Here is a 22,569-nt window from a genome sequence, read left to right as displayed (position 1 = left end):
GTTAAATATCAAAATAATTTTCATTGCCATTTGTTGTTGTTGTTGTTATGTGCCGTCGAGTCGGCCCCGACTCATAGCGACCCCTCCTTGAGTTTCCGAGGCAGTTATCACTACGGAAGTAGGATTGCCCAACCTTCCTTCCGAGGAGTGGCTGGTGGGTTTGAACCGCCAGCCGTCTGGTTAGCAGGCAAGTGTCTTAGCCACTATGCTACCAGAGGCAAAAATTGAAAGAGCAAAGGAAAACTGGAAAGCTCATTTGTATTTACTATCTCATAAAGTGTACCATTTCACCAAAATTTCTATGGACATGGAACTAAAATCTATGACTCTCAACATCAGAAGAGTTAAAATTCTCTTCTTTCAAAAGATAAATAAATTGTAGATTTGCTAACTGAAAAAAAATTATTTCATAGAACCTAGCAGAAAATATGGAGTCCCTGGGTGGTGCAATGGTTAACGTGCTCACCCGCTACCCAACAGGTTAGAGTGTTTGGTCCACCCAGAGATACCGCAGAAGAAAGGCGTGGTGATGGACTTCTGAAAAATCAGTCAGGGACAACTCCATGGAGTAGTTTTGCCCTGACACATATAGGGTCACCAAGAGTAACTTGATGGCAACTGTTAATAAAAAGTGTATTTAGAAAAAAAAGAAAAAGAAGAAGAAGAGACTGTATTAAAGTATCAAGGTCTCTTCCCCTCAAAATCTCACATATCGATCTTTGCTCAATTATGTAGAACTAAAAATAGTACACACTAATTTAAAATATTTAACGATTTCTATTTGATAAGTTACAGAAATGTTCATAGATAATTTCTAATTAAAAAGAAATAAATTTGTTTTGTAGTAAGTATTAATAAATACCATGTATCTTTTTATTTTTAGGGCATGTTTAGGAAAAAAAGAACAAACTTCTTTTGCCCTTAAAATTATTGGGATGTATTTTCACCTTGCCTAGGCTTTCTTCACTTTGATTCCCAAAACAAAATATTTTTGCACTTTAATTCCCCTAAGTAACTATTTTTAGCTAGGTTGCTAAAAGGATTATTTAAGTACAATGTAAGGCTGACAGTGAAGATAAAAATACTTCTCTTTATTCAGTAAGATTTTAATGGCAAATCAGAACAAGATTTTACCTCCTTGATAAGTAATAGTTGGATATAATAGAATTTGTATCAAATAACTTATATTTTATAATTTCTAGAGGTATTAAAAATGCTATGCTCAAGCAAAACTTATATTGACAAATTAAAATATTAATAACTACTGTCCAAGTTATAAGCCAAATTATTTTGATTAATTATCTTATTTCAATGTAGTAAAAAAAAAAAAAAAAGAAATCCTAATAATTTTCTTTCACATTCTTCATAAAATGTGGTTTAGGCTTTTGAGTATCATAAAGTTGAAGGTTCAGGTAATTCTACTAAAAAAGTTATAGTTTGACAAATATTTCATTGATATTATAAACAAAAATATAGTTAAAGCTTTAAAGTGGCATTTAATCTGTTCTTCCCCCTATCAAAGTTTGCCAAATAAATTCTTTGGAAAAAATTCAAACGTGATATTATGAAGGCAAGATTAACTTTTACTTGCCAGATATATCATCTGTCGTAAAACTATTAGGATCCAAAGTGCATTAAATAGAAAAATGGGCTGTCAAAGGAGCTTCTCTATTTGTAATACTCTTAGCTAAAGTTAACAATTAAACTCTAATTCTCTTAAATGCTACGTTTAGTTCTAACACTAAAGGTCTAATCCATTTTAAAAGGCATTAGTTTTATCTCTTACTAAGCTAGACTGGCCTTAGATTGAAAGATCACAGATTTGTTAACACATTTTCTACATTATTTACAGAGAAATGCAAAATCCTGGTGACTACGCCAGTACTTGTCATTTTGGAATTTCTTAAGGAAAATAAAATGAAAAGATAATTTTATCTCTAACTCCCAAAAGTAGGTTAAGAGCCACATCCAAGACTTAGCAAACAATAAGGAAAAGATTTTTTGAGTTGGAAGAAGGATCAAATGGTTTAACCTACTCATTTTACAGATGAGAAACAAAGATACAAGTGTCTTGGGCTAAAGCAAAATTATTCAAGTTTTTCCATGTATTGTGGTTAAAGTGATACTAACACTTAGTCTCCTGACTTTTGTCTCCAATTCTTTCCTCTGAACCACACTTTGTGCATTAGTAAATTAATTTTCACTAATACAGTAAAAGGTTAACAGTGATTACCTACAGGGAAAGGATGGAGAATGAGGGGGGAAAAAAGGGTGGAGGGATAAATTGTTATGACTCAAACAATGAGTCATATGTATTAATATTTAATTTGATAAGAAAAGTAGTTTTTTTAATAAGACCACACCTTGACATCAACAAAGCCAAATATCAAAGACCAGGATCACCAGAGTCAAATTGAGCATTAGTACTGAAATTTAAGCTGCATCTTCAAGGAAATGGCAGATGACTGAAAACTCTGGAGTTCAGTTTCTGAGTCCTCTTAATGACTAGTTTTATGTACTATATTCCTCTATACCTGAAAATATTTTCTAATATAATACATACGCAATCCAAAGTAATTTAGGTTCTCAATTTTTAAAAGAACCAGGGCTTTTAACTCAAACTATAAAAAAACATATTTATATCTATTTTGAAATTATATATTTTTAAGCTCTGCAGTGATGGAGAGGTCCAAATTTTCATAACACTGTTGAATTACCTTCTAACATGTTCTTAAACAGTTACTTCCATAGAGCAGATATATTTGCATAATTCTTTTAACAGTTAAATCTTCAAAAACTTGCTTTCACAGAAATACTTTTAACTATCATTAGCATTAAAAGAAACACATTTCAGTCAGAAAATTGTAAGGGTGGGTCAAAACTTTTTTTTTTTTTTTTTTAGAAAAATATACTGTATATATGTTGAAATTTATACAGACCACATATGCTTTTATTTAATGTGAAGGCACAACTGCAACGTAATTAAAAGCAAATGAATTTTAATTATTTATTCTGTAATCTGCCAGTACCAGTTCATAAAAATAAATATCTGCAAGCACATTATTGAATATTCTTTTAGATTGTCAATTCAAAAGTTGATTTTAAAAGTCTAACTATGTATAGAAAATGAATGACACATTATTATAGGTTCACATATATTATTGTTGGATAGTCTGTTCACCAGCAATCACTTGGTTTTCTTCGTTTGTTGCATAGTCCAGATGGTCCATCATCTAAACATAAATAAAAGATATCAAGGAATGCAAATTTTCAACTTGCCCTCAGTATTCAATAATTTGACTAAAAGATTCCTAGATTTTAATTAAGACAACACTACAGGAGATGCTTAGGGGGACCATGAACCTTTCAGGAAGGGCATATGACTAAGGGTCAATTTGATAAATGCTTTCTATGGATCTGTCATCTCCTGTTCCCAATAACCATGCTGCCTTTGATGGCAGTGGAAATTCCACCACAAAAGGGAGATAATTCTGACCATTATTCTAGGAATAAAAATGTCTAGCTATGATTGTCCACTTATAGAGGTGACAAAACTGAAAATGGCCCCAGATGTCACTGTGAGATTTGTTAATTCTTTGGGACAGTGAAACATGATTGAGATCTTAAAGTGACCTTAAGGATATAATTTAAGAATGATACATGAGGGGGAGTGACTAGCTGCTCAGAATGGAAGAGGGGAGCCATGGTCAGGTCTCCAGTTTTTAGCTCCAATCTTCTCACTCACTCCCAGAGACAGCTGGTGCCTTCCCTGCTTGTATTTTGCCTGTGACTGTTTTTTCTACCATCATCTATAATGAATTACCTTTATAACCAGAAATAAACCCCTACATTTTTTAATGATATATGAAATATTAGAAAATATTATATGACAAACACTAAAAACAAACAAACAAACAAAGACCCTGCAACCCCAAACTGGAAAATACTTAAAAATTAAGTGGTATCTGAAAATTAAATTAAGAATTCATTTGCTGAAGACTATTTTAGAGGAATTACCAGTTAAACTTTTCTACAAATGGTCACTTTCAGCTCTGATCATATTCTCAAAAAGTTCTTTTCCTATCTTGGAATAAGACTGCTCATCTACTTTTAGTGACTCTACTTGTTCTCCAGATAAAATTATTTAAAAAGGAAAAACTTAATGTTTTTATGAAGATTGTTACAGATTTTAAACTAGTGATTATATTTGAGCATTGTGATACCCCTTTCTCCCTCTTCTTTATTGAAAATGGGAAGCCCAGCAAGATATATTTCCCTATTTTTGTAAACCAAACCAAACCAAACCAAACCCACTGCCGTCAAGTTGGATCCACTCATAGCAACCCCTCCTTGCATTTCCAAGGTGGTATCACTACGGAAGTAGAATGCCCAACCTTCCTTCTGAGGAGTGGCTAGTGGGTTTGAACTGCCAACCTTCTGGTTAGCAGTCAAATGTCTTAGGCATTACGCCACCAGAGCTCCCTGTTATTGTAAAGTGGTTCTAAAAGTTTAAGTGTTTTTTTAAAGGAGGAAGAAGAAGAGGGATAATTCCCAAAAGAGTTCTCTGGACTTGCCAGACAAGAATGAAACATGAGCTGAAACTTGCAGCTGACAACGGGCTGAAGTACTAATGGAGACAGCTTACAAAACCCAAGTAGGCTAAGACTTCATGAGTCACTCCAAATCCCTAAACAATTCTGAGACCCTATTTTCCAAAGACAGCCCTAGATTAAGGTAGTTACATGTTCATAGCACGTCTAGGGAGAAAAAGTCAATTTGAGATGGGTTAACATCATGTTTATGAAGCACCTCACTGCATGAAACATAAGATGAAGTTGTTGAACAGTTAATTTTAGTCACAATTTAAATCAAGAGTGAAAGAAGAAGCATGTAAAATATATTGAGGTTCCTCTTTCTTTAGCAGTCAGGAGTTATGGATGAAAGAGGAGGGCGTTACCGTGAGGGAGAACGAAAGCTGCCTTGAAAGGACGAACAGGACGGGGAGACCCTTTTGCTTCCCACTTACAATGGCAGCTGTAACTTAATGAAATACTAATCTATAAACTCTTAGTTATAACATGCCTCCTCTTTTCTGATCTCCAGCTACTTCACTAACACCATAATTTTCTTTCTAAATATATTAAATTTTAAAAAAAAATAAACACTTTCAAAGTCATTTTTATTTCAGAAGGAAACATCTCTACCCCATATTTACTTTTCTTTGCTGAATTATCAATAGAAGCAATGTAGAAATATAAAAAAGAGAACTTGAAATAAGTTTTTTTTTATAATTTATAAAAACACCATTAACAAAGATAATAAAATGAATTGGCATAAATTGTTTTTACATTTATAAATAGGCAAGCTCAATATGGAGAGATGTTCTCTGAAACTGAGTCAGCTAACTTGGCATTTACTGATAGCTCTGCTTATTTGTAATTGAACCAATCCTAGAAATAATCAAATAAAACACTTATTAAGGGGGTAACTGGAGAGTTGTTGATACTAAAGCAGGTAAAGTCATTCTAAGAATCTCTGTATTTGACTTGTCAGTTACAGCTTGTGGCTTCTAAAAATAATTGGAAGCACTAGTGACATTCAACAGAGACAAACTCTCTATTTATGGATATCGACAACCTGTAAATTTCTCACCTAGGGTATAATAGCACTGTGGAGATCACTGTGTAAATCTGATTAACTCCACTATTTAGTATTAGAAAAGAAATACCCTCTAAGATGATGATTTTTCTCTTAATTGTTCTATATTTCAAAGTAATTAAGCCACTGGTTTATTTTTCTCTCTAGAGAAATACCTTTATTTACTCTACACCAGTTAGAACTTAAGGAGCTGTGGTGACATAGTGAGTAAGGCCTTTGGCTGCTAATCAGAAGGTCAGTGGTTCAAACCCACCAGCTGGTCCTTGTGAGGAAGACGAGGCAATCTACTTCCATAAAGATTTATAGCTTTGGAAATGCAATAGAGGTCACAATGAGTTGGAATTGACTCGATGGCAGTGGGTAATTAGAATGTAGACTTTCAAGTAGAACCAAGTAAATCGAACTGAGTACTATATTCAGTGTGCTCTTGAAGTATTCCAGGAAAAAAGTTCATAAAATTATAGTATAATGCTGTAACCTACACAATAGGTATAGAAAAATTAAAAACATTTAAGATTTCTAAAATAGGATTAGTTTAGTAAAATCTTATAGAAATTACTTCATTTGATCAAAAAAATTCACAGAAGGACTGAAAGATTCCAAGTACAGAAAGAGTAAACGTATGAAGTTTCCAAGTTATAGCAACTGACAAAATATGTAATTAGTCATTTGAAAGCAGCTAAGAAGACTGTGGAGACGTTTTAAAATCTCCAGTGAAAAGTCTTACCACTACCATACTGGCACCAAGGAGCTCTGGTGGCACAGTGGTTAAGGAATTCAGCTGCTAACCAAAAAGTTGGCAGTTCAAACCCACCAGCTGCTCCACAGGAAGATGAAGAGGCACTCTGCTTCCATAAAGATTTACAACCTTGGAAACCCTATGGGGTAGTTCTACTCTAGCCTGTAGGGTCACTATGAGTCAAAATCAACTGGATGACAGTGGGTTATACTTGCACTCAATCTAAAAGTAGATGTTAGAATGAATCAAATGATTAATAGGATAAACAAATGTGTCATTACTTTTTCTGGATTTATTTTACTTGTTCTGTATTTGATTATTTTTAAAAAGAACATAAAAACTTTCAGTATTATGAAAAATGACTGCATATAGAGATGGTAGAAATGTATGTCTCAAGTTGTAAAAGTGCATCACTTTTACAACTGCACGTAGGTATAAACTGTATGGTTTTATACAATAACATACTGCATAGTTTTACGTGGGCTGCTGAAACACAATCAGGAAGCCTATATATATACAAAAAAGTGATGAAAGGTCAGTGGATTAAGGACTGAACATTAATAGTTGTTCTGCATGAAGAATTTCAATAGCATTAACTGAGAATTTATGGTGTGTAAAAGCACTGTTACAAGCACTGTGGGTTCCTGACGTGTAGGAACTAATAATTCAGCGAGAAAGGCCTACGTAAATACCTATACTACAAGGCAGATGTTAATGATTATCTAAAGTACAAAGTGCTAAAGAAATAGGGAAAAAGGTAAACCTAATTTTAGATTCCTAGATATCTGCTTAGAGACTCTAAGGCAGATTTTGAGTTGGAAGGTAAATGGGGATACAATGGAAGGAGAGACTAGCAAAGTTATGGAGATGCTGAGAAAGGAAGAGAGGAGGAAAAGAATTATAGTTAGCTAAGTGATAAGCCAAGGAGCTCTGGTGGGGCAGTGGTTAAGGCATTTGGCTACTAACCAAATGGTTGGTGGTTCGAACCCACCATCTACTCTGCAGAAGAAAGATGGGGCAGTCTGCTTCTGTAAAGATTTACAGCCTTGGAAATCCAATGGGGTCACTATGAGTCAGAATTGATTAAATGGCAGTGAGTTTTCTTTTCCCCCTCCCTTCTGTAAGGGACAAACCAGTAACTGCCAAACCAGTAACTGCTGAAAGCTGCCTTCAGGGCTAAGGCCATCCTAGTCTCTCTCTTCTACCAGGTTTATTGAGGATCCTCAATCTACTATTCAAGTCTGTGCCTAGCCTTACCTAATTTCAACATCTACCTACCTAAGCCCTGGGCTAGCCCACAACTATAGATTACTTATTCTCCTTCCTGCCCATAGATCATAGATCCAGCCTCATTTTATGGATGAGAAAGACTCTTAAGAGAAATAATTTGCCAGAAGTGGTCCCAAAGTCTGTAATATACTGAGTCTCACAAATGACAACATTCAAGCTAAATTAATTTTGACTTTAAAAATCTATGAGAGATTTTTTTTCTTACATAAGCAGGAAAGTAATTTTGTGATGGCTTTATATCTCTAATTTTTCAAAATTGTTGGATTTCTGGAAAAAATAAGCTCTCTTCTGGCAGTATTTTAATTTTTCACATACTGAAATTAGCTTGCCTAGAATTTCAGCAAATATCCATTCTGCATATTTTAAATTCATTGCACATGAGGGCAATGAGGAGTCTTAACAGAATTGGTTATCTAAGGCTTGTGACAGGCCAGCATATCAAACCCTTTAACAAATAAGAGAATCAGATTTAACAAAGACCCAAAGTTTTAAGATCAAACCAAGAAAATGAAAATACAGTTAATGAATTGAAAAGTAATATCCAAAACAACACATCAAAATAAATAAACAAACAAAAAACCCCTCCATCTCCTACAAATAATAGTAACAAATACATGTACAGTGCTTGTGATGTACTGGCCACTATTCTTTGCTTAGTTATCATATATAACCACCCAACAACCTTCTGAGGTAGGATGACTATCACACTATTTTACACTTTAGGAAAATTAAGGCACCAGAAAGCTAAGTAACTCGCCCAAGGTCACACAGTTAATAATTGATGAAATCAGAATTCAAAGTCAGGCATTCTGGCACCAGACTGTATGTTCCTTATCATTGTGTTATTTTATATTCCAGATGTCTTTATCTAATAAAATTAGGATACCATACTGCAACCAAAAAAAAAAAAAAAAAATCACTTAAGTTATCTTAACTTTTCAGATACTTTTTAATGATTTTCCTAGAGTAACTGCCATATTTAGGTACTATCTCATGTAGTGAAGCTCCTGGAGTCTGCTTCTCAGGGGCTATTACTGCTTTGTGTCCAGTTATAGTGATCTTTCCCTTTACAGGTAGCTGGTGTGAAGCAGAATCATAGTATTTTCAAGGTCACAATTTTTTAGAATGAAACTTGGATGGTCCAGAGCAGAGCACCATGAGGACTATAAATGCATACTTTGGATTCCTTTTTTTACCTACTTACTATCCTCTTTCTCCTCACTAAACATTATGGAAAGAGAAAGGAAGCAAAGTGTTAGAAAAAACTAGGAGAGAAAAAATGAACCATAGAATATTTCTAAAGAAAACCATGGTATTACATTTAAGTATATAACATCTCAAACTATGCAACCTTTTCTAGAATGAGATGGCATAAAAAAGATCTGGAAGCAACACATAAATTGTTCAAAGTAGCTGTTCCTTAAGGGTAGGGATTGGTGTGGGGATAGAATAGTTAGAAAAGGGCCTTCCATTTTCACTTTAGCCAATTCTGTATTGCTTGCTTTATTTTTGTTTATATATTTATGTATGTATATGTATTGTATATGTATGTATATAAAAACACAAACGTGCTACTTTGTAATTAAAATATAAAAAAGAAAAATAATTAAAGTTAAAGTAGGGTAAGGGTCTGTAAAAGGGTTTTATGACTTTTTAGCTTCCAATAAGAATATAAATCTATATCTCATTCAAATAGATCAAGGATAACTAGAAATACTGGAGTGAACATCTTTTCTCATCAATTACGCCCAGATTTTAATAATTTTATGGCCAATTCCTTAAAGAGAAATTACTCTGTGAAAAGGAAATAGTATACATCAAAAGACTTCACCAAAAGAGTAAAAAGAGAACGTACAGATAGGGAAAAGAGTTTGGGGATAACACATGGGACAAAGGATTGACTAATCTCTAAAATTTATAGAATATGTCAATACCTCAAGAAAAAGACAAACAATCCAATTAAAAAATGGGCAAAGGACATGAACAGACACTTTACCAAAGAAGATAAGCAAGCAGCCAACAATCATATGAAGAAATGCTTGTGATCATTAGCCACTGGAGAGATAGAAATCAAAACAATGAGATATAATCTCACCCCAGTATTAATAGCAAAGTTAAAAAAAAAAAAAACAGAAAACAACTAACGCTGGTGAGGATATGGAGAGACTGGATCTCCCTGCTGGTGAGAATATAAAATAGTACAGCCATTATGGAAAACAGTATCGTGCTTCCTTAAAAAGCTGGAAATAGAAATACCGTATTATACAGCAATCCTACTACTAAGTATATATCCTAGAGAAATAGGAGCCATGGCACAAACAGGTACAAGCACAACCATGTTCACTGCAGCACTATTCACAACAGCAAAAAGATGGAAATAACCTAAGGGGCCAACAACAGATGAGTGGATAAACAAACTATGGTACATACAACAAAGAATGGAATATTATGCAAAGTTAAAGAATAACGAAAAATCTGTGAAAACACCTCGTAACATGGATGAACCTAGAGGACATTAAGCTGAGTGCAATTAGTCAAACACAAAAGAACAAATATTGTATAAGACCACTACTGTAAAAAGGTTTACACACAGAAAAAAACATCTTTTCAAGGTTATCAGGGGTGGGAGGAGAAATGAGGGAAGATAACTAACTGGAGGCTCGGAAGGAAGATGGGGTAATCTACTTCTGTAGTGATACTGCCTCAGCAACCCAAGGACGGGTCGCTATGAGTCGGGTCCGACTCGACAGCACATAACAACAACAACAACTAACTGGAGGGTAGGCAATATATTAACTTGGATGAAAGGAAAGGCAGTATACAATAGGAGAAAGCACAAAATGATTGAGGAAAAGGAAAACACTGGGAGAAGGACAAGAGGTAAAGGCAACAGAAATAAATACTATTTCATATACAATCCTGCAGTAACAGTAATAATAATCTATGGGTGGATACATAGATAGACACTCAAGCTGAACAGGGGTGGGAAGGAAGATGGGACTACACTCAGGAATATACAGGTTTGACAGAGGATATTTCTACACATGCATTTATATGTGCTGCAAATATATTCATGAATATAGTAGAGCTCTGGAGGCATAGTGCCTAAGGCGTTTGACTGCTAATCAGATGGCTGGCCGTTCAAACCCACCAGCCACTCCTCAGAAGGAAGGTTGGACAATCTACTTCTGTAGTGATACTGCCTTGGAAACCCAAGGAGGGGTATGAGTTAGATCTGACTCAACGGCAAGTGAGTGAGAGAGTAGAGCATACGGGGCAAAGTAATGAAAACTTCTTAGCTATAACCAAACACTCTGAGGGAATGAGTCACTGGGCCTAGGGGCTCAGGACAATAGTCTTGGGGGACACTAAGATCAACTGGCATAATATAGTCCACAAAAATGATGTTCCACATCCTACGTTAGTGAGTATCGATTGGGGTCTTAAAAGATTGTCCATGGCCATCTAAGGTGCAATTACTGGTTTCTCCTCATCTGGAGCAAAGAAGAGTGGAAAAAATCAAAGACACAAGGAAACAATTAGCCCAAAGGACTAATGTACCATGTGAACCCCAGCCTCCACGATCCTGAAATGGGAAGAACTAGATGGTGCCCACTGCTGACCATTTTGGAAGGGATCACAATAGAACATCCAGATAGAGTAGGAGAAAAATGTAGAAAACTCAAAATCCCGAAAAAGACCAAACTTACTTGTCTGATGGAGACTGGCAGTCCCTAAGAGTACAGCTCTTAGACACTCTTCAAGATAGGAACTGAACTCACTCCCATTGGCTCAACTATCAGCCTAACAACAGACAGGCTTATACGGTGAACAACATATTAGGGAGGTGTGCACTCAGAACAATCACACATATGAGATCAAAAGGGCAGCATCTGCCCAAGGATAAAGCTCAGAAGGCAGAAAGGGATAGGAAAGAAAGACAAGTGGAATCAGTAAACAGGAAGGAAATGATAAGAGTGCTATTACATTGTGGGGGTTGCAATCAATATCATGAATCAAAATGTGTATTAATGTATAGTAATTGCATGAAAACCAATTTGCTTTGTAAAGTTTCACCCCAATTACAATGAAAAATAATTTTTTTTAAAAAAGGAAATGGTAAAATAAAGTATGGTATATGCACATAGGAGAGTATTACACAGGAATTAAAATTATAGAATACAATTCTAAAATACAGAATTTTAAATGAAATAGCAGAAAAAAGCAGTCAAAAAAGCAAGATAAAGAACTATTTAAAGTATGGTATCATCCACTAACTGATGAAATTCACAGAAAGAAATTCACACTAAACTTTGATAGTGGATCTCTCTAGATAGTGGGATTATGGATGGACTTAATTTTTTTTCTCACATATTTTTTAATATTTTTCAAAATTGTCTATAATAAGCACATATTTTTATTATACCTTAAAAGTGACATTAAGAAGAAATTATTGTTATAAATGAAAATGGAATGCTAGTGATGAAAACAGGAGCTCTGGTAGCATAGTGCGTAAGGCATTTGACTGCTAACCAGAAGGCCACTCTTCGGAAGGAAGGTTGGGCAATCTACTTCCGTAGTGATACTGCCTTGGAAACCCAAGGAAGGGTCACTGAGTTGGATCCGACTGGACGGCAGTGAGTTTGGTTTTGAGTAAGTGATGAAAATAACAAGAAACATACTTAATTATATAAGATAGCACACATGGTCTAAATAACTCCCAAATTTAAATTTTAATGTAACAAAGATTTAATACTAACCCTATACAAAATTCCCTCTATGTTGCTTGCTTTCCTTCTCCTTCTCCTCACAATCAATCAATCAATCAGATAAATGCCAGTAACAGTAAAAATCTCTTGCTCACAGTCCTGAATCTTTTTCTGCCCTCTACATCCTCCCTCATTCAGTCACTGAATGAGCTCACACTAACAGATTTCTATCTCAAGCTTCCATCAGTTTCTTATAGATCAGACCCATTTATTTAAATGCTTATTATTTCTCTCTTCTTGGCTATTACGGAACAAATTTTGTCCCCCCAAAATATGTGTTAACTTGACTGGGCCATGTTTCTCAGTATTATGTAATTATCCTCCATTTCATGAACTAACTATCCTATGTTCCTCATTTCTATGATGTTAAATAAGTGGGATTAGAAAAAGTTATGTTAATGAGGCAGGATACAATCTACAGGATTCCTTTAGATCTTAAGTTTCTCTCTTTTGAGATGTAAAAGAGATTAAACAAGCAAACAGAGATCAGAGGGAACCTCCTACCACCAAGAAAGAAGAGCTGAGAGTGCAGTGTGTCCTTGGAAGGTCCCTGTGCTGAGAAACTCCTAGACTCAGGGAAACACTGATAGAGCTAACAGAGAAAGAAAGCATCTCCCCTGAAGCTGGTGCCCTGAATTCAGATTTTTAGCCTTCTAATTTGTGAGAGAATAAATTTCTGTTTGTTAAGCCATTCCTGGTGATATTTCTGTTACACTAGCATTAGATAACTAAGATACTGGCAGTAATCTGAAACATCCAATATAGAGACTGTGTCCAGCATTTAACATGTCCAACAATGAATTCACCACTTTCCTTTCCAAATGGTATCACCACCTATCCACTCAATTAATTATCCAATCTATAAACCTTTAACTCTGCTTCCTTCTATCTCTACAATGAATCCATCAGCAGACTCTCTATACTTTTATTGACTTTGCTCACCTCCCTCTATCTCACTACTTTACTAACTCTGACTACTACTGTTTCTCATCCTAATATATCCTCCTTTAATCCATTTTCTAGATTTTAAAAGTTCCTTAAACGGTCACCGCTGCTCTTAGATTAGAATCCAAACTCTTTAACATGGCTTACAAGACCCTACTGGCTCCTTCTGTAGCTCTTCTCCTCTTAGTTAACATTACAGTCATCTTAAACTTTGTTTCCTAGAATGTACCCTGCTCTCTTCCTTCTGAGCCTTTATATACATGGTTACCTCAACATGGAATACACATGGTTCAGTTTGAAAATCTCAATATAAATGTAACATTTTTAGAAGCCTCCCCCAAATCACTTATGACTCTGTCCTGAAAACATAGGCACTGGATGTCCTACTTCTAGCTTTCATGGCACCCTACCATAACTAATACGTCGATGAAACTTTTATTGTTAGAGACTTTATCTGCATGCCCTGCTAGACTCTAACTTTCAAGAGGCTATGAGATCAGGCCTGTTTCTAATTTGTTCACCCTGTATCACCAGCAGCTAAAATAACAACTGACTCACAGAACAGCTCAACCAACATTTGCTAAATGAAGAACTATGAAATCATAAAAAAACATACTGATGAAAAAAATCACTTTTAAGGATGTGACTTTGAAAGGCTAGTAGTGAAGTATATATTGAGGGATACACTTGTATTTAAAAAAAAAACTTATAAAATTAAAAAACTTTATCACCTTCATGGAAAAGTTCAAAGGTATCTCCTAGTTTAGTCTAAAATCTTGTGGTTATAAATGAATTCCATGTGTATTAATATAAGTTGAGGCAACTGCATTGTGAAGTAGGCAAGGCAGGTATTATTACTTTATCAAAACCTCCAAGAAATGAAGAGATTTACCCAAAAGAATCTAGATCAGTGCTTTCCCAATTATAGCAGTATTTTTAACTTAATGTGTTAAGCACCTCTTGTAAATAAAGATGACACTACAGAGAAACCACTAGACATGGACTTTCAACTGTTTATCTAGTAACACATTTGCAGTCATCCATCCAAAGTGTCTTTTATTTATTTATTTTTTTAAAATGTGATCACTGACACACATGCATAAAGGTGGATAGAGGAAGGTAAATTGTAATAGGGCAAAGCAGAGCTACCTGCTTCACAAAGGGATGAATGCCATGGTCCTGACCTCAATAGGCTAGGGTTTCCCAACCCTCTTTAATTTCAGCACAAACGAACTTTACTGGAATACCAAGAACATTTAGGAAAAGGAGAAAGGGGTTTAACTGCAATGAAGAAACAACTCAGACATAACAGATTATGGTATCAATAGTGTCTCCATACTAGGAGTTTAAAAAATAGTCAATCTTGTCCAATTTAAATCTGAAATGAGTACCCTAATTTAGTTAGGCCCATTTAGATGCTGGAGAAAGTATAATTCTTATCTGCAAAACATTAGGAGTCTTACTATAAACAGCTAATGTCAGTCTCAAAATTTAGTACTCATTTTAAGCATAGAGTTTTAGTCCACTTTTGTGTGGATTTTGAAAACTCAAGTTGAAATATTGTTTACCCTGATGCTTTCTCACTTCTTAGTAGTTGTCTTGAGACACCAGATTTTGGCATCAAATTTCACTGGGGTGAGAAATGATGATGCAGCAGGTAAACAGTGGATAAAAGGGTAGTATTGAGAAAAACTTGTATGACACCCTGACAAATTTAAAGTAATTTTTTGACACGTACACACATACAAAGTTCCCAGCCAAAGCTGGTCAGTGAATTATGTCATAACTTGGTAACTAAAGCATAAGCCCATACCTGATAGCTGCTACCTTTCCAGAACTTTTTCATTTCCTTACGTCTCCATGCAACAACTGAGGCAGTAATAAGAGTGCAAGGTACTAAGTAGAGGAGGGCAGGTTGCCCCTTTTTCATCAGCACCAGAACTACAAATGTAAGTATCATGCCAACAGCATAGGCTGAAAGAAGGACAAGCAAGTATCAGTCATTTCTACATGCTACTGAAAGCGGATTTCTCCCTTCATTGAAGTATTGGTTTTCAAATATTTCTGAAGACATTTTTGCCCTATGACTTCCCTTCGTAATTTCATTATTTTCCTAGATACGGACATTCCTTAAAGCTTTTGAAAAATGTTGCAATGGACATTTTAACATTAACCTAATCATTCATCATTGATAAATAACTCAAAAAAGCAATTACCTGTCACATTTTAGACTAAAATTTGCACCTACAGGTACTAAAGTTTAAGAAATCTTCCTAATGTCGATCACACATTTCCTAGGCTTTTAAAATAAGTACATATCAAAACATTATTTGATATTTCCTTAATGACTCAGTTTCTCATTATGAATATATTCACTCACTGCTGTCGAGTTGGATCTGACTCATAGCAACCCCTCCTTGGGTTTCTGAGGCAGTATCACTACAGAAGTAGATGGCCCAATCTTCCTTCCGAGGAGTGGCTGGTGGGTCTGAACCACCAGTCTTCTGGTTAGCAGTCAAATGCCTTAGGCACTTCGCTACCAGAGCTCCTATTATTGGAGCTAGAGAGCTCTATAGATAATTAGTCTAGTTCTTGATTTTATAATTGAGGCAATAGAGACCCAAGGTTAAGTAACTTGATGGACATTACAAAACAAAATTGACAGACACTCCTAATGGCTGCCTGCCTTTTTCTCGAGTGTCCTTCTATTCTATTACACTGACTATTAATGGACTGTAATGTTAATGTCCAAGGCTGTTTTTTTTTTTTTCCCAATAGTTTTTGTTTTAATTTTAATTCATTTGCTTTCTTACTTATTCTTTCTTGCTGTCAGGGTACCTATTTCTAGGAACATCTCTATTGTTAACATACACTTTCATGTTACTGGATTTAATTTCATTATGAACTTGAAAAACTTTGGTAGCTGAAGTAGGCCATTTACCTAATGTAAGAGTTTTGGTAAGTGAACTTTGTTATGTCTATTTGATATATTCAGAAGTAGTAAGAGTAATTTTTTTTTCCTTTTTTACTTATTTCCAGTTTCTAACTCTGTTCTCAATAATAGAAGTAGAGGCATAAGTAGAACTACCTCTGTCGTTCCAGGTAAGTGAGATATTACTGTGCCATAAATTAATTTATACTTAGTTATCCATAAATTATTTTTTAAAATCTAGTATTATATAACTTATTGATTACTTATGTGTCAGATGCTCTAATAAGCATTTTATATGTAAGAGCTAATCTTTTTATTTCATACCCAATTTCCTTTTTAAATCTCCAAAACCTTGTGATAAAGGTAATAAAGTATAATTATACCTTTTGATTTAAAAAAATTGTCTTGTTATTTAATGGCAAAGAATTAGAATCCAGAATTCCTTATTTTTAGACCTCTTTTTCTTCACACACTACAATTTAACAGGATATAAAGAAAAAACAAAATTTACCAATTGTGGAAGAAATATAGTATATAGAAGAACCAATCTGAACATCAAATCTTCTACAGTATGCAACCAATAGACCTAAAAAAAGAACAAAACTACATTATTTCCTTAATGCAACAGCAATACAAAGTCAAGTAACTGTTAACTAAGGAAACAGCATATATTATAATTAACTTTCATATTTACATTATAAGAATATTTAAAGTACTGTGAAGTGTGAACGAAGTTTTACATGCAGGTATTTTCCACTTACTACCAATTTTTAAACATTTTCCTGAGTCACATGATTTTTATTACATGCTCAATATTCCATGCAATGGGGAATATTTTTTTAATGTATCAGTAAAAAATGCATTGAAAGGACATTAAGGAAGGCAATTTCATATTGTAATCAAAGAAGTCTTCCCCATCCTAGTACAATAAAATGGTTTGACATTTTAATACAAAGAGTTGAAATAAAAATGAAATATAAGCTCGTTTGCAGACACATAAGCATGCAGAAACAACTATTTTATTACCCATTTCTTATAAGAAATTTGTGAAACTACTCCAAAGAGGAAATCTCAGAACTATGTTTATTAAATAAATATTATTGTAAGACAGTACAAATGACATTTAATCCCTTAAGATATCATTTCTTAAAAATGTTTACCTTCTTTAAAAAAAATCATATAATAATTTTACTATATTTATTAGTTTCTGAATTAATTAATTTGGGGCTCAATATAAATAAAACACATTCACAAGAACCAAAATACAATGTTGATTACATCCCACCTGAATTTAGAGACCATCTCAAGAACAGCTTTGATGCAGTGAACACCAGGTGAGTTGTGGGATGATGTCAAGGACATCATACATGAAGAAAAACAAAAGATCATTAAAAAGACAAGGAAGAAAGAAAAGACCAAAATGCATGTCAGAAGAGACTCTGAAACTTGCTCTTCAATGGAGAATAGCCAATGCAAATGGAAGAAATCATGAAGGAAAAGAGCTAAATAGAAAACTTCAAAGGATGACTCAAGAAGACAAAGTACAGTATTATAATGAAACGTGAGCAAATGGAGTTAGAAAACCAAAAAGTAAGAGAATACCTTCAGCATTTCTCAAGCTGAAAGAACTGAAGAAAAAATTTAATCCTTGAAGATGTAATACTGAAGGAATGTAAGGGCAAAATACTGAACAACACAGGAAGCATCAAAGAAGATGGAAGGAATATACAGAGTCATTATACCAAAAAGAAGTGGTTAACATTCAGCCATTTCAGGAGGTAGCACATGATCAAGAACCAATGGTACTGAAGGAAGAAGTTGGCGCTACACTGAAAGCACTGGTAAAAAATAAATCATGAAATAATTTTACTATGTTTATTAGTTTCTGAATTAATTAATTTGGGGCTCTATATCTCACTGCCGTCAAGTCGGATCCAACTCACAGTGACCTCTCCTTGGGTTTCCAAGGTGTTATCTCTATAGAGAAAGATTGCCCAATCTTCCTTCCAAGGACTAGCTGATGGGTTTGAACGTGTTCTGGTTACGTAGTGCCGCTCTAACAAGAAATATACCACAAATGGGATGGCCTTAACAAACAGGAGTTTATTCTTACGATTTGGAGGCTTTTAGTCCAAGTTCAAAGTGCCAGGCTCTAGGGCCTAAGTGAAAGCCCCTCAACTTTGGAGTCCAGCTCTTGCCTCCTGCTCCCGGCCCACTGGAGCTAGAGGCATTTCTCCACTCAGACAGCTGCTGGCTGGCTGCTGAGGCTGAGAAGCCCCCAAGGTTGACAAGTAAAAAGGCACAGTCTCGATGTTACCAATCCACACAGCAGGACATTAACTTAAGTCCACTGTAAGTTCCAAGGTCAGCAGAGCATAGCAGGCTACCGAACAATGACACGGCTACATGCAGGGTTCAAGCGTGCCATAGACCAGAGACCGTTCTCAAAACTTCTCCTTATATACAGGAAGCAGATCACATACCCAAAAGCAGTTACTCATCTGCTCACAGTAGGTTCCAGCATGGAGTTGATTACCACCAGTCTCATCATGGGGAATACTACATCCAGCTGCCCAGCCACTCAACCAGGCCTAGCCAAGTTGACATACAAACATAACCATCAGAAACCGCCAGCCTTCTGGTTAGCAGTCAAATGCCTTAGGCACAACGTCACCATAGCTCCTGGGGCTCTATATAAATAAAACAAATTAATGAGAACCAAAATACAATCTTGACAGAATACTAATTGAGATATTTCAACAAATGGATGCAACACTGGAAGCATTCACTTGTTTATGCCAGAAAATTTGGAAGACAGGTACCTGGCCAATGGACTGGAAGGGATCCATATTTGTGCCCATCTCAAAGAAAGGTGATCCAACAGAATGCTGAGATTATTGAACAACATCATTAATATAAGTAAAATTTTGCTGAACATAATTCAAAAATGGTTGCAGCAGTACATAGACAGGGAATAGTCAGAAATTCAACCTGGATTCAGGAGAGGATGGGGAACAAGAGGTATCACTGCTAAGGTCAGATGGTTCTTGGTTGAAAGCAGAGAATACCAGAAAGATGTTTTCCTGTGTTTTATTGATTATGCAAAGGCATTTGACTATGTCGTTCATAACAAATTATGGATAACATTGAGAAGAATGGGAATTCCAGCACTTAATTGTCCTCATGAGAAATTTGTACACAGACCAAGAGACAGTCATTCAAACCAAACAAGGGGATATACTACATGGTTTAAAATCAGGAAAAGAGAGACAAAGTGTATGTGAACTGCTGTATGAAAAGTGAATTAACTCTGTAAATCTTCACCCAAATCCTAATTAAAAAAAAAAAAAAATCAGGAAAAGTATGTATCAGGGTTGTATCCTTTCACCATACTTACTCAATTTTATGCCGAGCAAATAATTCAAGAAGCTGAACTATACAAAGAAGAATGCAGCATCAAGATTGGAGAAAAACTCATTAGCAACCTGTGATATGCAGAAGACACACCTTGCTTGCTGAAAGCAAAGAGGACTTGAAACACTTCCTGATGAAGACTATACCCTTCAGTTATGGATTACACCTCAACATAAAGAAAACAAAAATCTTCACAACTGGACTAATAAACAACATCATTATAAACAAAGAAAAGATGGAAGTTGTCAGGATTTCATTTTACTTGGATCCATAATCAATGCCCACAGAAGCATCAGTCATGAAATCAAAGGATGTATTGCATTGGGCAAATCTGCTGCAAAAGACCTCTTTAAAATGTTAAAGAGCAAAGATGGCACTTTGAAGACTTTTGAAGACAAAGCTATGGCCTTTTTAATTGCCTTATATACATGTGATAGGTGGACAATGAATAAAGAAGACCAAAGAATTGATGCATCTGAATTATGGTGTTAGGGAAGAATGTTGACTATACAATGGACTCCCAGAAGAACAAACAAATCTGTCTTGGATCAAGCACAGCCAGAATGCTCCTTAGAAGTGAGGATGGCAAGACTACACCTCTCATACTTTGGTCATGACTTCAGAAGGGATCAGTACCTGGAGAAGGACATCATGCTTGGTAAAGTACAGGGTCAGTGAAAAAGAGAAAGAGCCTCAATGAGATGGATTGATACATGACTGCAGCAATGGGCTCAAACAGCAATGATTGTGAGGAGAGCACAGAACCAGGCAATGTTTCATTCTGTTGTACATAAAGTCACTATGAGTCAGAATTGACTCAATGGCACCTAACAACAACAACAAAATAAGTGATAAAGCTCCTTGATAGTTGCTTGTTATTTTTACTATAAAACCAAAACCAAACCCACCAACATCGAATCAATTCTGACTCATAGCGAACACCACTGGGTTTCCAACACAGTAAATCTTTGTGGAAGTAGACTGCCCTATCTTCCTCCCATGGAATGGCAGGTGGATTTCAATCACCAACCTTCTGGTTAGCAGTTAAATGCCTTAGGCACTGCACCACCAGAGCTCCATTATTTTATTTTTACTATATTCACTGTTTAATCACATTCTCACAAGTTAAAATAAAATGGTACTTTCTCCCAAAAATTAGAATTTTGCTTTTAGCATTGTATCATATGTTGTCAAAAACTTATCTTTGCAGAAATGTTTGGGACCTTCAACATTTACTTCAAGAATGGAGTACATTATTATTTTTACCAATTTTATATCAAGTGTTATATTACCTGTTGCCGTTGAACTGATTCCAACTCATAGTGTCACTATACAAGATTTTATGTAGCACTTGAAGTAGAACTTAGTGGTTAAGGAATTTGGTTACTAATCAAAAGATCAGTGGTTCAAACCCATCAGCTGCTCCACAGAAGAAAGATGGGACAGTCTGCTTCCATAAAGATTTACAGCCTTAGAAACCCAATGGGGGTCTCTATGAGTCAGATTTGACTCAATGGTAGTGAATTTTGAAGCAGAACTAACAAAATCAGGGGTAAGTTTTAAGATACCAATATTTAAGGAATCTTAAGATTTATACCACAGAATGCTTTTTGTTTCCAGTAAAATTTTTTCTTTTAAATAATGTTTTAATGAGTTTTTGATGAAAGTTTACTCAGCAAGTTAGGTTCCTGTTTGATAACTTCCACACAAATTGTTCAGTGACATTAGTTACATTTATCACAGTGTGTCAGCATTTAGTATGTGTTCACTTTGTTCCCTTTCCAGTACTCTAGTTTCTCTGCCTCTTTACCTTCTCATCTTCACAAAATGTACTTTTTTTGGGAGAAGATGCTTACATTGATCCTGTTTGTGTCTTCTACAATACTTTTTGAGCCACAGGAGATATGTTTTGGTTGTTATCATCAAGCTTTATTGTCTATCTCTGAAAATGCTTCTTTTTCTTCTGCCACTGACTGTAGCACTCACAACAGTGAGAAATCCTTAATACAGATTATTGCTGGTAGATTGCTGCTGGTGGTGCCACGAAGTTGATTCTGATTCAAGGCGACCCCACGTGTAACAGAATACAACCATCCCATAGGATTTTCTTGACTGTAATTTTTTTTTTTTAAGTTGTGCTTTGGCTGCAATTTTATAAAGCAGATTTGTATTACATTCAGTTCATGCATATTTGGTTTCACAGCCCCAATTACCATCCCCAACCATAAAAACCTCTCCTCCCTTTTCCTCCTTGTGACTACCCTCTCCCTGTCCCCTTCTTATCTATGCATTCCTGTCTGTCCAGCTTTCCCTCTATGAGAGTGCTACTCATGTTTCAAGGTTCATTGAGCTAAGGGGTGCATCTCCCTAGAATAGGTGGTTTGTATCTCCCTGGGGTAGGTGTTCTGCAGGTAGGACTTTCTACTGTTGGGCTGAGAGCCAATCCATGGAAGTGAGTCCATTTCTAGGCCTGAAGGATAATCCAGAGCCATAGTCACGGGGGTTCTACCAGTCTCTATCCAACCAGTAATTCTGGTCATTTTTGTGGTTTTGAATCTTGTTCTACATTTTTCCTCCTACTCTAACCAGGATCTGCAATTCTGATCCCTTTCCGAGTGGTTTCAGTGGTAGCCAGGCGCCACCTAGTTCTTCTGGTCTTGGAGTCATGAAGGCTGAGGTCCTCATGGTCTATCATGTCTTTGGACTAATTGTTTCCATGACTTTGATTTTCTTCACTCTTCTTTGCTCCAGGAGAGAGGAGACCAATAGTTGCCTCTTAGATGGCTGCTCAAAAGCTTTTTTTTTTTTTTTTTAAATTAGGA

General features: G+C 35.5%; 1 protein-coding gene across 1 annotated transcript in view; it reads right to left on the bottom strand.

Annotated features, from left to right (window-relative positions):
* Positions 1-3,158: 3,158 nt before the first annotated feature.
* SPPL2A (signal peptide peptidase like 2A) overlaps positions 3,159-22,569 on the bottom strand; it is a 117,691-nt gene continuing 98,280 nt past the window's right edge. The window contains exons 14-16 of the mRNA XM_042783692.1: positions 16,845-16,919; positions 15,215-15,375; positions 3,159-3,233 (exon numbers count right to left, since the gene is read on the bottom strand). Coding sequence (XP_042639626.1) covers positions 3,159-3,233; positions 15,215-15,375; positions 16,845-16,919 — 311 coding nt within the window. The remainder of the gene's footprint in view (positions 3,234-15,214; positions 15,376-16,844; positions 16,920-22,569) is intronic.

This window comes from Orycteropus afer, unplaced genomic scaffold (assembly GCF_000298275.1).
Source record: "Orycteropus afer afer isolate SDZICR_OR568_19922 unplaced genomic scaffold, OryAfe1.0 scaffold00026, whole genome shotgun sequence".
Classification (NCBI taxonomy): domain Eukaryota; kingdom Metazoa; phylum Chordata; class Mammalia; order Tubulidentata; family Orycteropodidae; genus Orycteropus; species Orycteropus afer.
Note: the sequence above shows the minus strand (reverse complement) of the source record. Positions and strands in the feature narration are given on the sequence as shown.